At 40.6% G+C, this 16332-nt stretch overlaps 2 protein-coding genes across 3 annotated transcripts; one reads left to right on the top strand and one right to left on the bottom strand.

The window, feature by feature from the left end:
- The first annotated feature begins 2245 nt into the window (after positions 1-2245).
- LOC124667753 (probable serine/threonine-protein kinase PBL7) lies at positions 2246-6307 on the top strand. Of its 2 annotated transcripts, none has more exons than XM_047205008.1 (5): positions 2246-2623; positions 3185-3369; positions 3514-3703; positions 4490-4881; positions 5515-6307. In XM_047205008.1, exons 1-5 carry the CDS (start codon positions 2515-2517, stop codon positions 5995-5997), a joined length of 1359 nt encoding a protein of 452 aa, XP_047060964.1. In that variant the 5' UTR covers positions 2246-2514; the 3' UTR covers positions 5998-6307. The 2 variants fall into 2 exon arrangements, with proteins under 2 accessions (XP_047060964.1, XP_047060963.1); XM_047205007.1 differs by having other exon boundaries at positions 3176-3369.
- A 2263-nt stretch (positions 6308-8570) lies between these two features.
- On the bottom strand, positions 8571-16062 carry LOC124667752 (serine/threonine-protein kinase RUNKEL). The gene is made up of 10 exons (XM_047205006.1): positions 16015-16062; positions 15788-15877; positions 14963-15015; positions 14723-14798; positions 13631-13692; positions 13467-13545; positions 13315-13374; positions 11642-13222; positions 10231-11100; positions 8571-9962 (listed from the first exon to the last, which is right to left on the bottom strand). The coding sequence occupies exons 1-10, from the start codon at positions 16060-16062 to the stop codon at positions 8844-8846; spliced, it is 4038 nt and encodes a 1345-aa protein (XP_047060962.1). The 3' UTR covers positions 8571-8843.
- Between the last annotated feature and the right edge of the window lie 270 nt (positions 16063-16332).

The raw sequence follows: 16332 nt of genomic DNA, 5'->3' as shown, positions 1-16332 counted from the left end.
AATACAAGATATATATTACAAAATATATATATCATTAGAAACATCAGATTTATAATTTTTGTGTTGTATAATTTATATTATGTTGGTCAAATTAACTATCTAGGATAAGTTATGCCCTATAAACCGTAACGGAGGGAGTAGTCAAACTCTATAGAGATTGATTTTGACTAAAAAATGAATGCAACACAGTATGGGGCGAAGTGGGTAATGACGGCACCGAATTGTTTATTTGGAAAATTGACATATCTGAGCTTAAAATTTGAGGATGCTCTCAATTCATAGTGGATAGTATCATCTAGCGGTATCATACATATGATACTAGTGTATGAAATTATCTATATAATACATAGTATTATATAGATAATATTGTAGTCTCTTTATATTTATTGATTTGTAGAATTTTACTACAAAATCATTTTCATGATCTATTTGATATTTATTTAAGTTATACATGCTATGATGGCATCTACCTATGATGGCACTATGGTCCCTCTAATCATTGATTATAGTGACACGTCATCTTTTTACATGCATGGAATGAAAGATACTAACCATGATACCTCATTGTGGTTAAGCCATCTACAATGCAAGGTGGAAAACCAGGTTTTCCGGAAAATAAAACTCGTTTTTCCTAAGCACACATGCTTATTTGTATGAGAAAAGTATTTTATTTTATATGAGCTTTTCGGTTGTACCTCAGAGGATTGTAGTTCTTAAAGTCCTAAGGGTTTTTTAACCTCTTACAAAGATTTTCTTCCTATGTTGTGTAATCAAACACCTTTTGATGCAAAATCATGTAAATATTATCTTCCTTTGTTGTGTAATAAACACATTTTGATCTAAAATCATGTGATATTTGATACTCAAAATGCATGGTATAGCACTACGTTATTATTTTTTACATGTTTTCTAAAATCATGCGAATAAAAAATGCATGGTATAGCACTACGTTATTACTTTATGAGTTGTGCATGGATTAAAAACAAACCCCTTGTTGACACTTATATTGTGTTGGGCTCCACAACAATTTTACGCTGTAATCAAAAGTCGGATCTTGGACATGTAGGCTCAACTAAACTTACCCATAATCTTGACGAGACAAAAACTTATTTGCTGCAAAATCAGGTCAAAATAGAGACACTAACATCTTAGGTAAAGCTAAACCAAACGACTGATGAAGTACAATTGCATTGTACTCTTTCACACATCGACATCTTACGTGATGGACATCAAATACACACCGTTGATCTAATTTTAACTAAAACTTCAAAAGAAATAGAACAAAATGAAATTACTACAAATCATATAGTCCTCCATCCTAAAGTAAGAGTCCCATCTTTTTCTAGATATGAATGCATCTACAACTAAAATATGTCTAGATAGAATCATATCTAGACAAAATTTAGACACTTATTTTACGACAGAGGTGTATGTTATATCGAGTATTCTGGATTTTTAATTTGTTTTCGATTTAATTGTATTTTAGCATGAAACAAAAAACGTTGTTTAATCGTAGTCCATTTATCTAAACAAAACGATAACTTTTCAAGAATACTCAATGTAAGATATATGACTAACTGAATTTTTGAAATAAACTAGATAGTTCTAATTTTGAGTTCAAAATTTGGAGGAATCGGGTGTATCAGTTCATGATCAAATGAAATTCACATAAGTAAAGTTGCAAGATGAATTTTCTTTATAAAGTCTTCCTGAGGTCACAACTCAACACAAAATTGTTTATTATAAGACTACTCACAATAGAGTAATCATAGGTAGTATCATGTATGTTATGCATGTAAAATATTGATGTGACAGTGCAAGTAAAGATAAGAACGAGTATAATAGTATCATAGGTAGATACCCTATCATAGTACATAATACTTAAAAATTCAATATATCTTGTACTTGAAATTCTACAAATGAATAAATATAGTAATAAAAAGATAATAATAGATAATATTACTATATGATACTACATATTGTGAAGATAATATCATACAATAATATTATATGCATGATAATGATACTAGTATATGATACTAGTCACCGGCATAGCGGACACAATTAGTTTACAGTCGCGCGAATGCAACTTCCATGTAAATTAAACGCCTTAATTGAGTAATAAAATATGGATTAATTAAATTAAGGAGTGAATTACTAGTAGCATCCCGACATCCCCATCATGACACTGACCCAACTGATCTGTTTCTCGCCTTCAGTTTTATATTCGTTTCGTTTGTGGGAGGAAGACTTTTGGCTGCGTGCTCCTATCCATCTATCCATTCTCTTTTTTTCTTCTTCTTCTTCCTCTGTCCGTTTCTCGACGGGTCCAAAAAAACAACAATTGATCGATTCCCAAAAAAAAACAATTGACCAATTTTCTTGGCTGCTGAGGCAATCTTTGCTCTCCCCGCGACCTATAGTCCCCTCTGGGGCGGCTAGGGGTTGGGGATTTGTAATTCCGTCTTCTTGATTTCAGTCCGCTTCTTGAAGTCGTTGAGGCCGGATTATGAGATGGGCCTCTTCTCGTGCCTGTTCCGGTGCCCTGAGGAGGACGAGGAGGTGGCCAAGGAGCAGGACGACGAGGAGGAGTCCAGCAGAATCGACCATCGACTCGCCTCAGGTGACGATTTAACCCCTCCGTGCTAATTGTTCGTTTCTTTGTGTTGGTTGATCAGCATCTTGTTCTTGCGAAAGGAAAAAAACAGTCGAATCTGTATAGCTCATAATCCTAACAGGGGTGGTTCAGAGCTGGATGGTAAACAGATTTCATGCTCACGAAACCAGATGTGTTTTGGTCAACCTTCAGAGGTTTTCAGTGACAAGTACAACTTTACTTTCTTGTAGAATTGCAATTCCTCTAGCAGTTAGAACTTTGTTTGCGAGATAGAATTAAACAACTAGAAGTTTGTTTCAGGAGTAGCGTGCAGAGTTCTACTATCAAGGAAACAGAAAATGAAACACGATTAGAAACATGGTTACCAAAATCATGAAGAAAAAGAATAGTAACAGAACGAATGAAGAGTATGTCAAGAAAATAACTGTAAACAATGATCATGTGCTACTATTCTTGTTTTCTCTTTTCCCAGCCTCCTTTCCTTTTCAGAAGCATTACACCGTTTAATGTGCATGTGTATCTTCCTTTTAAATTTCTCATTAACAGTGGATTTTGCAGAGTCATCAGAAAGTGTCCCACTGAGGGCTGAATCCAGGCAAAGCGACGAAATTCAAAGAAATGGCGCTCATAATGAAGCAACGATCTTCAGTTTGCGTGAGCTTGTTGATGCCACCAAAAACTTCAGCCTGGATTTTCATTTGGGCCGAGGGGGATTTGGTTGTGTCTACAAAGCATATCTGAACGATGGACAGGTCTGTATTTGCTAGTTATGCAATATACTTCTTACTATAATTCTCTTTGGATGTCAGTTATTGCAAGTGTAGGAAGTATATAATAATATTACCAATGATTTTTGTAATATGTGTAACACTATTCCAGCATTTGCTGCATGGCAGGTTGTTGCAGTCAAACAACTTGATCTCAATGGACTTCAGGGTAACAGAGAATTCCTTGTGGAGGTTCTCATGCTCAATCTCCTGCATCACCGTAACCTTGTCAATTTGATAGGGTACTGTGTTGATGGCGATCAACGGTTGCTCGTGTATGAATATATGCCATTGGGATCGCTAGAAGACCATCTGCACGGTTAGTATGTTGGAAAATGTATAATACCTACAGTCAGGCTTACTAGCAACTTTGAAGTCTTATTAGATGAAATCAGAAAAAAAATGTTAAATCTTTAACAACAAGAGCGTATGCAGATTGTAGGATCTTTTTTTCAGTATGATCACATTTTGATTCGAAGTACATGAACATGGCGAAAAGTTGTTCTAACTTCTGAAAAGCTTTACAAGTTTAACTATCAGTTCCTGTCATATATGGGTTAGGGTGAAAAGTAAATAGAACCCCACCAATTTGTTTTTTCAGCTGTTTAATCAAGCATCTATTTCTTATGTGTTTTTGTAAAGGGGAAATATTTTTTGCAACAACTTATTTATTCGGTAGACCTGAATTAAATGAGATCAGTATCTCTTATGTTTGCTACATCTGATCAAAAGCTAAAATTAGAATGGGATGCTTGGATGAGCTATCCAATAATCCATTGATGGGATAATATCTCAACAATGGACTAGTTAGTCACAATGGCAAAAATTACTTGGCTATGTTTGGATATACATATTATCTCAACAATGACTAGTTTTTCTTATCATACTCAATTCATTGAATAAAATTTCTAAGCAAGTGATTTTATTTATCTACTCTTCCTTTGTAGTATTATTACACCACAGCCACCAACCTTGAATTCTGTTCCATCTCGGTTTTTACTTGTGTGATTAACCATTTTCTAAATGACATCTCTATTAGAGTTACCCATGTACTATTACTGGGCACCTCCATTAGGAAATTAATTAATGCTCATGCTTTAAACAGATCTACAGCCCAATCAAGAACCTCTAGATTGGATGACACGGATGAAGATAGCTGCTGGTGCGGCAGCTGGTTTAGAATACCTGCATGATAAGGCAAATCCACCAGTTATTTACAGAGATATTAAGCCATCGAACATTCTTCTTGGTGAAGGGTATCATGCAAAGTTGTCCGACTTTGGACTTGCTAAACTTGGTCCAGTAGGTGATAAGACTCATGTGACAACCCGTGTCATGGGGACTTACGGTTATTGTGCTCCTGAGTATGCCTCGACTGGACAGCTAACGGTTAAGTCGGACATTTATAGTTTTGGTGTGGTGTTCCTCGAGCTAATTACAGGACGAAGAGCGCTTGACAGCAATCGGCCTCGTGAGGAACAAGACTTGGTCTCATGGGTAGGTTTTTTATTCTCAGATGCAGCTAAATGGGCCAATAATCATACTTTTTAACAGTAAAAAACAAAACATGGATACAATGCGCATGTTTATAAACTATAAAAAGCAACGATGATATGGTCATGGTTACAGAAGTACAGAAAGGCTGTGAGCCTTGACAATATTTTGATTTTGCCCTTTTTTTGGTTAAAGAAAAGGATAAAAAAGGGCTATGGGGTGATTAAACCTGGCGCTTGTGTTTGAGACTGAAAATATGTTCGACTTTTATGTGTCAGGTGTGAGGTCTTTTTCTGGAACCAGTATTAGTTTCTTGCTAATTACCCTCTTAGTTTTACACATATTAATGCCTGGAGAGTAATCATCTCGTTTAAGTTCTCTAGGGTTTTCTTTGTTTTCAAACATGATACTACATCATTTAATGTATTTATGTAGGAGGCTCTTTATCAGCTAAAGAAATAGTTTTACTCGAATATAATTTATGTAAGTAGGCCCCTTAGAAGCTAAGAAATACTTCTACTAAAATATATGCATCCTCATAAATTGGGAGTGTACTTCACTTCTTATATTTGATCTGAAATACTGAAGTATAAGTATGCTAATGTTGAACTGAATCTTCTACAAATCCATTTGCAGGCTCGTCCGTTGTTCAAAGACCAAAGGAAATTTCCAAAGATGGCTGATCCTTTGTTGCGTGGCCGCTTCCCAAAGAGGGGCTTGTACCAGGCCTTGGCTATTGCAGCGATGTGTTTGCAGGAGAAAGCAAGAAATCGCCCTCTCATTAGGGAAGTTGCTTCTGCCCTCTCTTATCTGTCCTCACAAACATACGATAGGCACGATGCTTCTGCTCGTAGTCACCTTATTGGCCCTTCATCACCAAGGGTGCAGGACAATCAGGTCAACCAAGACGTTGCCTTGCCTAGTCGACATGGGGCTCAAACATCGACTCATGCGAATACAAATGACATGGTTCCAGAAGCAAGAGAACATTGCTGGAGCAGCTCACATCGCGCATCACGAGGAAGGGTTGTTCCAAACGGCGTTGACAGAGAGCGTGCACTTGCAGACGCGAATGTCTGGGCCGAGGCTTGGAGACGCCACGAGAAGGCCTGCGTGTAACTGACAAGATCCTCGGGTAGTGAGCTCCGCTTCAGGTTTTTGTCATGCCAGTGATTTTGAAGGAAGTGTTTTTAGAAGAGGAGGAATAATGCGCAGCGAGGTGCATAGAACTGCACCGCCAGAGTGAGCGCTGGCAAGATTTCACCGGTGGAGCCTGCTACATCCAGTTTTTTTTTTTGCTGCATTGGTACGTGGGTTTATTTTTGTGTGTAGATAATTTAGGGGACTGTAAATGTAATAACCCCCGTAATAGATGGATACAGCAAAATTTTCAGATCAATGGTTCTGGATGCAGCCAGAAGTTTGGATACATGTGCATGAAATGGTAATGTCTTGCAGCACATACATTTTGTACAACTTCATGTTAAATATCAGGGCGTGCTATTCATCTCTGCTGCCAGCGTCTTCACAACTTGCATTAAATGGAAGAATTTCTGCTCTTTTCATGGAGAAGACAGTGGTACCGCGGCTGCCAATGCATTTGTAAAGTAGAGTTCAATTACAAGAGAGTTTTAGATAGTCTGACTTCGGCAGACCCGAAACAGAGAAAATGTAATAACTTGCGTAGTATACTCATGCTCTCATCGGAGCAGTTTGGAAACCCTGGGTAAAGTTGCTCCCAGACTGCTTGGGACTGAAACTCAAAAACCCTAACCTGCACTTCCGCAGTGCACTTGTTACACAAGGGAGCAAGATAACTTTTTCACGGTTTCATGCACCCAATCGCGATGGTGCATGCATAGAAGTTTCAAAAGTACTCCCTTCCGTGCATGAAAATTATCTGGGATTTCTTATAATTCGAATGTATCTTGATAATAAATAGCATCTAGATACATCAAGTTTTTGATAAATCTTACACAAGTTTCATGAGACGGAAGAAGTAGATTCCACAACCACCATTCAGATCAAGCTGTCCCAAAGTTGATTTGGACTCGAGACATGCTAAATTAGCAAAAACCAAAACTTCATAAAATTATATTGTTACACATTTCATATCCCAAAACAAGACAGTGAACTCAGAACCACCGCTAACTCCAAATATACAATTTATACAACCGGTGAAAATCCGTGCTACTTACACTGATACGCAGGACTTCGTTTCTAAAGAAGATTACATATCTATACTGGATTACTATAACAAGCGCGGCCAAAACAATGAGACGAAGCATGCTGTGCATGCACTGTGGCGACCAAATCAGGAAAAAAAACATGGCAGCACTTCAACTCACGAGCTAGCTAGCTCGCGGCTACCTGCAACTGCAAACTTGAACAAAAAGAAAACAATCTTCTTCCCCATTCAGCAAAAAGAACAGCAAGAAAAACCTGCAGCTGCAAAAGCCAAGGAGCTCTCGAGCACATGGAGTCAGCGGTAGAGATAGGCGACGGGGCGGCGGCGGGGCGGCGGCTGCACGGCGGTGATGATGATCAGCACCACGACGACGAGCAGCACCATGGCGATGTTCTCATCCAGCGAGAACAGGCACATCTTCTTCCCCATTCCACCGGTGGATGCGTGCGCAACTGACGGTTTCCTTGCTCCGTTGAACGAGTTAATCCCAGTGCTCCAGTGGGGTAATAATAGCGGAATCGGAAGCGTGTTGCTGCGGTGGCCATGTCGTAACCAAACTGCGTGACGTGTGGTAGAGCAGACATTTCTGAAACAAAAGGAAAAGAAGTATGTACACTGGGAGAAGACTCACTCAGTCTGGGTCAACTGCTGTACCAGATCATCTCGTCCATTCATTTACATTTAAGCGTGTCATTGTTTAATCTTGCCTTTTTTTGCTGAATTCGTCAGCTTCGTTCTTAATATAGTGTACTTTGCGTGTTGTATTTTGCAAATACCATGGGTAGAAGAAAGATCGGATGGAGGGTATGTTCAAGTAAATTCACAGTAATGACATGTATGGAAAAAAAAATGGAAGAAACACTTCCACTTGTCAGTTGCCAAGAAGAAATTTATCTCGCAGAGGATAATGACTTGCTAAGTCGTCGTCGTCTCTTTACCCTAGAAAAAAAAGAGCCCTCGTCAGGCTCAGGAGACAGGGTTCAGGGGTTACTTAGCAAGTTGCATCCACTTATCCAGAAATCTAAGCGGACTAGAGACCGTTCTCAAAGTGACAGTTCGTGAAAAGAACAGTCCAGAACAAAAAATGCATCCACATCACTACATCAGATGGAAAACGCTCGATCAGAATGACATGGTCAGAGTCGTCGTCGGCTGCTGCTCTAGCAGTTCAACCACCACCACACACAGACCAAAGCTCAGTTTACCACCGTTTTATATAACCAGCTACGTAAAGTAAACAATGATACATACATGATTAGCCTTGGTAAAACTAGTTAATTAGCCTAATTGGATTGCCATGATCCACTACAATGCGACTTAAAAGTAAAAAACAATGACCAAACATGGAAAACGAAATTCGTGCCTCACCTTTCTACCTGTGATTTGCAGGCATATGCAAATTTGTACAGGCATGATATCTTAAAAATGGAATTTCCACCTGTTGCATGGTAACAAAAAGAAGGCAGTACCGATGTGATTATGATGTGCTACTGGAGAATTACATTAAACTGAAAACTTACATGCCAACCAAATTTGGCAAGGAAAATACAGATTTGGCCAAAAAGTACCATATACAGCAGCCGTACATCGTCGCAGATAAACAATTACATAGCATCGTAACATGGAGCAATTTTGAGGTTAGCACCATACCCAATGTGAGGCCATTGGCGCTGTTCATAGCACTTGGTGCCCGAAATACCAAGGCAAGGCCCTCCTTCCTATCAAGATTACTTGTGTGGTGGCAGCCAGCTGACTGGCTCCTTGATCACATGTCAACTCAACCACAGCGAGGTAAACGCTGCAGCTCGGCAGCCAGATATGAAGCGGCATTAGCAAGACGGCTATCATCTGAGCTCTTGAAAACTGACACAAGAACTTCTACTCGCATCAGAGCTGGTACTGATATAGAGAGGATCATTCCTTGAGCTAGATATTGCCTGCAAGAGAATGCTAGTCCGTATAGCAGGCGAGTCAGCTGCAGGGAGGCACCATGCTTCAACGACTCCAGCAGAGCACTCAGTTTAGGAAGATTGGTCAGCAAGCCCATCGTGGCCTCTCGAGGTGCCGCCTTGAGTAGCAGCACAATGCAATCTGAGGCCAGATCGCTTATCTGTGGATCTGAATTTGCGACTACCTCAAGGAATATGCCCATACTGCCACCAAGGTCACAAATATCCATGATGCAAGATTGTTGATCAACAGCAATGCTCATGCTGAAGGCGCTGTCAACAAGGAGAGCAGGTTCTTTGGTAAGGGCAATACTTCTGTTGCTGCCAGTGCCACGGATGATGAAAGATCGGCAGAGTTCCAAGGTTGGTTCCAGAAAATCATCCATATCTTTGGCAGTCACAAACTCCAGTAGATTCCCTATTCTTCTGACAACTTGAAGCTGCGAAAGAATACTGGAGTCCATGTCAGGAGCAGACGCCAAAGCATAACAAAGCTTGACATTGCTTACGTTTGCATTTGAAAGATCTCCAAGCAAAAATTCAAAGCACTGGGAGACTGTTGCTTCATTCAGGATATCTGAGACCTTAACACAATCATGTTCCATCAGCATTACTAGAAGTTTCTGTGCATACATAGGTATTGGATCTTCATCCTCTGCAAATGAAGGATACATTGGGAGAAAATATTTATGAGAGATTGTTTTCAGGTCAGCTATGGTTTGTTCCTCTGCAGTCAACGATGAATCACTGAAGATCACAATCATCACATCGGACAGTATCTTCAAACACAGGAATCTGGCATCACAGTCTTTGTTGCCCTTGTATAAGATGGATAGGCTTGGCAGGAATCGACTTGTGAATATTCTGTGTTCCTTAAGTATAACAGAAGGCTCCTCCGTAGCTGCCTCGAGAACTCGCAGCAATGTCATTTGGAACTCATCCCGAGCCTGGAAGTACAATAAGATGTACACAAATGATCATAACGGACAAGTAACAGCAAATAGCCACATACATTCTGTAATTTAAAGACTACCCCGACAAGATAGCATCAACAGTGGGATAAGCTTATTTTATCCATTGCAGTGCAATATAATTGAAGTAACTGAAGTTATTAAAAAAGTTTGACTTGGATAAAGCTAGAACTTCAATTAATTTGGAACATAGGATGTATCCAATTTTCTCATCAGGTTGATCCAGATAGTTTACAGGCCATACCTGAAATGGCGTCTCCAAAATCTTCATAAGATTTGCCAATTGGAGCAATACATGACTTGTCACGACTCTGTGACTGAAGGATACACTACCAAGAAGATGAAGGATAACAGGAAACAAATGAATTGTGCTCTTTGGATGCGCACGTCCAGTTAAAGCAGTAATGGGTCCATGACGTTTCCCACCCATGACCTGCTGTATATCACTGGACACCGTGTCAAGAATTCCTGGGACCGACGAAGCAACTAACTGAACAAATGCTTCTGTACATTGATGAATGAAACCATCCTTCTCCTTTCCCAATCTATCAACTGCTGATAGTAGCTTCGCATTGCAAAAGAAATGTGGAAGCCATCTTCGACTGTTCTTGCAAAGAAGAGCAATAAATAAAAGGGTTTTCCCTCGCAGAACATCGGTCCCCTGTTCGACCAGGGAAATTAGCCCAGGGACCAATTGTTTCTCCTCCGTTAATGACAGAATATAGCGGTTCATATTTGGTATGATATTACTGTTCACTAATGCCGAGTTCAGAAGATTCAGACTGATCTGTTGCTCACGTGGACTGCCCTTAATGAGTGTGCATGCAATATCCTTAAACGATAGCTTCTCCAATATTAAATGAGTACATGATGAACTGAAGCGAGCTAAGCGGCTCAAACAAGATACTGCAATAAGCCTTGTATTCTCCTGTTTCCCAGTTGCTTTATAGATATAGCAAAGATGACCAATTACATCTTGGGAAGCAAACCTTGATGTCCAATCTGTCCCTTGGCTACATATATTATCAATTGTTCGTAAAGCATAGAGCTGGGCTAGATCATCTTCACCTTTACGCAAGATAGATGACACCAGTGCTATTACAGCGCTAGGAACCTGCACAATTTGCCAAGTTAAATCATGGGAAAATAGTAGTTTGAACTCTAGCTGCAAATCAAAGGAAAGGGGTCGCTCGTATGCGTTATATCTAGTCTACATGACGACATACAAATATTAAGACGAACCTAGAATAACTGCTGAACAAAATCCTGCTGACCTAAGATATTTATATCTTATGTTCCAATACATGCTCTTTTCAGTATTTGTGACAACTGCAAAAGCTCAATGCACACATCATACTAAAATTGTACTGTGGCATATGAACAAAGAAAAGAGCATGTATTGGAACATGAAGTATCTATCTACCATCTAGGCATATTTATGTATGTGGGCAGTGAATTTTTGCAATTAATTACTTTCAACTCCCAAGAAATTTCTACTTCAGAATATTATGGTGGGCAATGAAAACATGCTTCATAAAAGAATCAGTACCGACAATTCCCAGTGTCTTATCACAGCAACTTATCTTTTAACTACATGACACGATATAAGGTAATATAAGGTAATTCCAGGTATGTGTTCATTTGGAGTTTCTAACCTGCCATGAAGCAGCAGATTTGTTGTCTTTCATAGGAGATTCTTGAGCATTGCTTTCTTTGTTATCTTGATCAGTCTGAGTTGATATGTAGAACAGTAATTCTCCAAGTGTTGCCATACAGAATCTCCTAAGTTTATCATGCCGGTCCCTCAAGCCATCTGATAAGGCATTAACAATTCCTGAACTGGCTAGCTCTGCATCAAGGATAGTGGAGTAGCGTATCAACAATCCCATAAGTGAAGCAACCTGGACACGCAGGACTGAAGTTTTTGACAGTCGAAGCATTTTTATAAGCAATGACATAATTGGGCCATTAGTTATTATATTTGCAGCATCAGAGTTCATGCTTAACAACTCCAAGTATCTGATGATATTCTGTTTCTCTGAAACCTGAAAACTTCCACTTAAACTCTGAATTATCTGACTATTGAATGCATTCATCTGTTCCCGTGGTAACTTAATATAATCAGCGGCAGGAAGAGCTTCAAAAGGAAGCACAGGGATAGCTTCTGTAGCTTTATCTCCTTTCTTACTAGGCATAACTGGTTTAACTGCGAGATCTGTTGGATGCCAAAATGCTTCAAAGATGTTAGATGGCTCAGAACCCGTTGCAGCACCACAAGGAATCTTTGGACGTGCTTTCCTCATACAGAAACTAGGTGGAGTGGCCACCACATCAAGATTCTCTGAACAGTTCTGCTCAGTATTCAACATGGTATCAGCCTTAACAGAACACTCATCTGTGAGCATATCCACCTGATTTATCATGCAATTATCTTCATTACCGTCAGTGCCCTGAGTCGCATGTTTTTCATCTGCTGTTGATCCAGCATTATCTGATCCATCATTATCATCAGGCGCATCCCCTTCTGGATTTTCACCAAAATCAAGCTCCATGTCATTATTTTCGATCTTAACTTCAGTCTCATTTTCATTTGTTTCTGTGGGAGGGCGCCTGTAGTTCTCCTTGTCCTTCTCCCTTTGCAAATTTTTCTTAGCTATGCGAGACATTCTTAGGACATTGACACCCTTCAGACCATCAGCCTTGGAAGGTTTTGCATTATTTTTCTTGCCACTTAGCACATTTTTAACAGGGGTCGTGAAAACCTTAGCGGAATTTTCATCTTTCTTCCGCAGGTGTTCACGAGTCTTGGTTGGCGTCAGCTGTCTGGAGGATTTATCCCCATTTCTCTCAGCTAAATATGGTGTAGCGGGAAGTCCAACCATGTTATCAAAGGCAGGTTGAGGAGGCACAGGAATCATTGGCATACTGCTCCTCCAAAAGTTGTGCTCACACAGTTCAGACCATTGTAGTCTTTCAGCTGGGTCTTTCATAAGTAAGCAGTTGATCAGATTCTGGAAGGACCTTGACGGGTTATCAGGCAAAGGTGGTGTAGGCTCTGAAAGTATGGACTTAACTAACTGGGTAAATTCACGACCCACGAAAGGAGGTCTTCCTGCATAGCATTCGTATAGCACACAACCAAGAGCCCAGAAATCAGAAGCATATGAATGGACCCCTCCCTCTTGGAACAACTCAGGAGCCATATAGCATGGTGTCCCCCTCATGGGTTGTGGCACCTGAAAACCAGGTATTCAAACCAGGGAACATTGTTAAATGAAGATGAAACAGACGAAACAGAGTGCATGAAGAAAAGGAAATGGGAGCTCACATCTCCAGGATTGGTCTTCTCTATGTCCTTTAAACGTCTTGCTAACCCAAAATCACACAGCTAGAACAATAAGGGGGGATTACAGTTAGTTCAAACCTATTGTGTACTTCTTTGCCGTTACTGTATTAGTTCATTTGCAGAAAAGTTCTTACCTTCATGCATCCAAACTCATCAAGTAAAATGTTTGATGGCTTCAGATCACAATATATAATTCCTTGTGAATGCAAGAACCTAACAACCAACACGTTTTCAGTAAATCAAAGTCCACTCATAACACAACAGATATAATGAAACGAGGCTGCCGAAGAAACTTTACAGCAGGGCTTTGACAAGATCATAAGCCAGGTCATGCATAGCACTTTCAGGCAGCTTCTTATCCTGCGTGAAAATGCATAGGATGAGACATGCGGCAGAATACATAAACAAAAACATATCAAAAATGGGGTAGCATTTGCCTTCACCAATGTTACATATAGTATCTACTTGTACAACAGGTTTCAGAAACATAAGAAGCACCAAAAAGAATTATGTTGGTCACACTTATCAACCCATGTTGTCTAGGGTGATACGCAAGTACTGAAGTACCAGGAATCAGGCTTGCAAAAGCTTTGCGCTGCACCAATACAGTACACTAGTACAAAAAATATAATACCATTATCAGGAATTCAGGATAACACGTAAACCAAGCATTTCTTAAGAGTTAAAGACTCTGCAGAGTGCATTGGGTGTTTAGCACTCATGCCAATCATCTTTATGAGAGTCAAAGGAGAGCAGCACTCCATTGTCCCATATTGTAGCAGCTAATTGCCTGGCTATTTTTCCGGTGAAGCACAAGTGAGGCTAACATATGAACACAAAGTATTAAAACTGTAATATGTTAGAAGGGAAAGGTTAGAACTAAGATCATAAAAACAGCCGGCCCAAACTGATAATACTTTAATGCAATGACACATACTTTCCTCAAAAATTGTTTTAATAGCATTCACAACTGCAACTTATCAGGTAGAGTTACCATAGCAGCAGTAAAAAAAAAATGTGACTAACGGGGAAGATCTCTCCTTGCATTTGAAGTGGGTGGGGAGACTTGAACCAAGGTGGCTTAAGTGGAACCATGACACACTTGCAATTACAGTAGGAGGGTCTTTGAAGAGCAAGCTGACATGTAAAGTTTCATGTTGAATTTACCTTAAAGCTAAGCTAATGAAAACAGTGAGTTTATTTTCTTGTAATTCTAACTAAAACCATATCTTCCACACTCCTGTAACTTTAGGTGCAAACATTTCTCACTTATCTGGCATATGTGCTGGACAAACCAGTTACAGAAGTATGGGAATGCTTTGGAAGTTTGCATTCGCTTCTTGAAAATAGAGAAATGCATACACTAAATAACAAAGGATAAGTAAGATACCTGCTCAAGCAAGCCCTTGAGGTCACCACCAACGCAGTATTCCAACACCAGCCAAAAATGCGCAGAAGTTTCGTACCTGGGGAGAGAAGTATAACATGATTATGGTGTGCACTAGGATGATCAAGAGTTAAGTGAACATCAAGAATAACCTCAACAAGGCTAGCAAAGTACTTGTCATTGTTGCACTGTAAAGTTAGCCAAGCCAAAGCAATACGCCCAAATGAGTCCCTAGAAACTTACCAGGAGTAAAATTTCAGGACATTTGCATGATCTAGAGAATGAAGCATCCGAACCTGCAGAGGCAAGTTCAAAAGAATCATTGGCACGACGGAACAACCCATAGATAAATGACTTACCGGATATAAGCATTGCTCAAACTTATGAAATAACATGCAAGAATGCTTGCCAAGCTTGGGAGTGATTATCTATTTGGTAACATGTTATCTACCTTATTGACCTAAGAAGTTGCTCACAAAAGCAAAACAGGTCCACAGAAGGGAAGATGACAACAGGTATATTCCCAACCGAATAACGGCATTTGTCAGTAGTATGCAAGTCAAACAACATTCGTAAGTGAGTGCAAGTTGTCACTTTTCTTCCTATGACCGTCTTTTCCATAATTTGGTATGAGAAACAAACCCTAAGCAAAAAATTATTAAGAACTTCATGCTTTATCCAGCTAAAAAATAAGCCCGCGTGATGCTTCGTGGCAGGAGAAGCAAGCTTATCATTATGTTTGTCACGGCTAATATCTAACATGGTAAGCCCCTCATAATGCATCCTTTCTCAAGCAAACACTAACCAGAAACCAGAAATGGTCCAGCAATCAACAACTAATCACACCTTGAATCTAAAGAGCCTAAACCCAAAGCAGCAGATAATTTATCATATATAAATGACGGGAATCACAACATTCAAGCACGTGTATGCCGGTTCCCAAACCAAACAGCCGCTCCTCAACCTACGCAAAACACCACACAAAGCTTCGACTCCAAAAAAAAATCCCCCAAAATCTACGCGGGGGTCAAAAGGGTTCCGGTAGCAGCGGGGAGCGAACCGGCTCACCTCGTTGAGGACCTTGGAGCGCTGCGACTTGTCGACGCTCTTCACGGCGAAATACTCGATGGTCTTCTTCTTCCGCCCCTTGTACACCGTCTTCCCCACCCAGAAAAAAAAACAGCGAAACAATCAGGAATCTCGCGCGTTCGAGCCCGGGTCGGCCCGGTACCGCCGGATCCGACGCCGGGGACGAAACCCCCGGAAGCGGAGGAGGTGGGGCGCGGAGGGTTTACCGAGTGCTTGCCGCGGCCGATGGCCTCGTAGACGTGGAAGTTGTTCATGGCGGAGCAGCAGCGGCGGCGGCAGCTCCTGGAGGGTGAGGGGCCGGGGGGAGGGGCTCCTCCCCTGGTCGCCGGCGAGGTCTAGGGCTTGCGATCTGCGGCGGGGAAGAGGACGAAATGGGGAGCGGAGGGGAGGGGAGAGCGGGATTTGGATTTGAGATGGCCGCCGCTCGGCTAGTCAGTCTGGGACTGGGGCTTTCGGTTTTTCGAAATTTGCGTTTTCGTCTTGGGTTTGGCTGTGATTGTTTCACATGGGCCCTTGGCTTTCGT

Source organism: Lolium rigidum, chromosome 6, assembly GCF_022539505.1.
Source record: "Lolium rigidum isolate FL_2022 chromosome 6, APGP_CSIRO_Lrig_0.1, whole genome shotgun sequence".
NCBI lineage: Eukaryota > Viridiplantae > Streptophyta > Magnoliopsida > Poales > Poaceae > Lolium > Lolium rigidum.
Note: the sequence above shows the minus strand (reverse complement) of the source record. Positions and strands in the feature narration are given on the sequence as shown.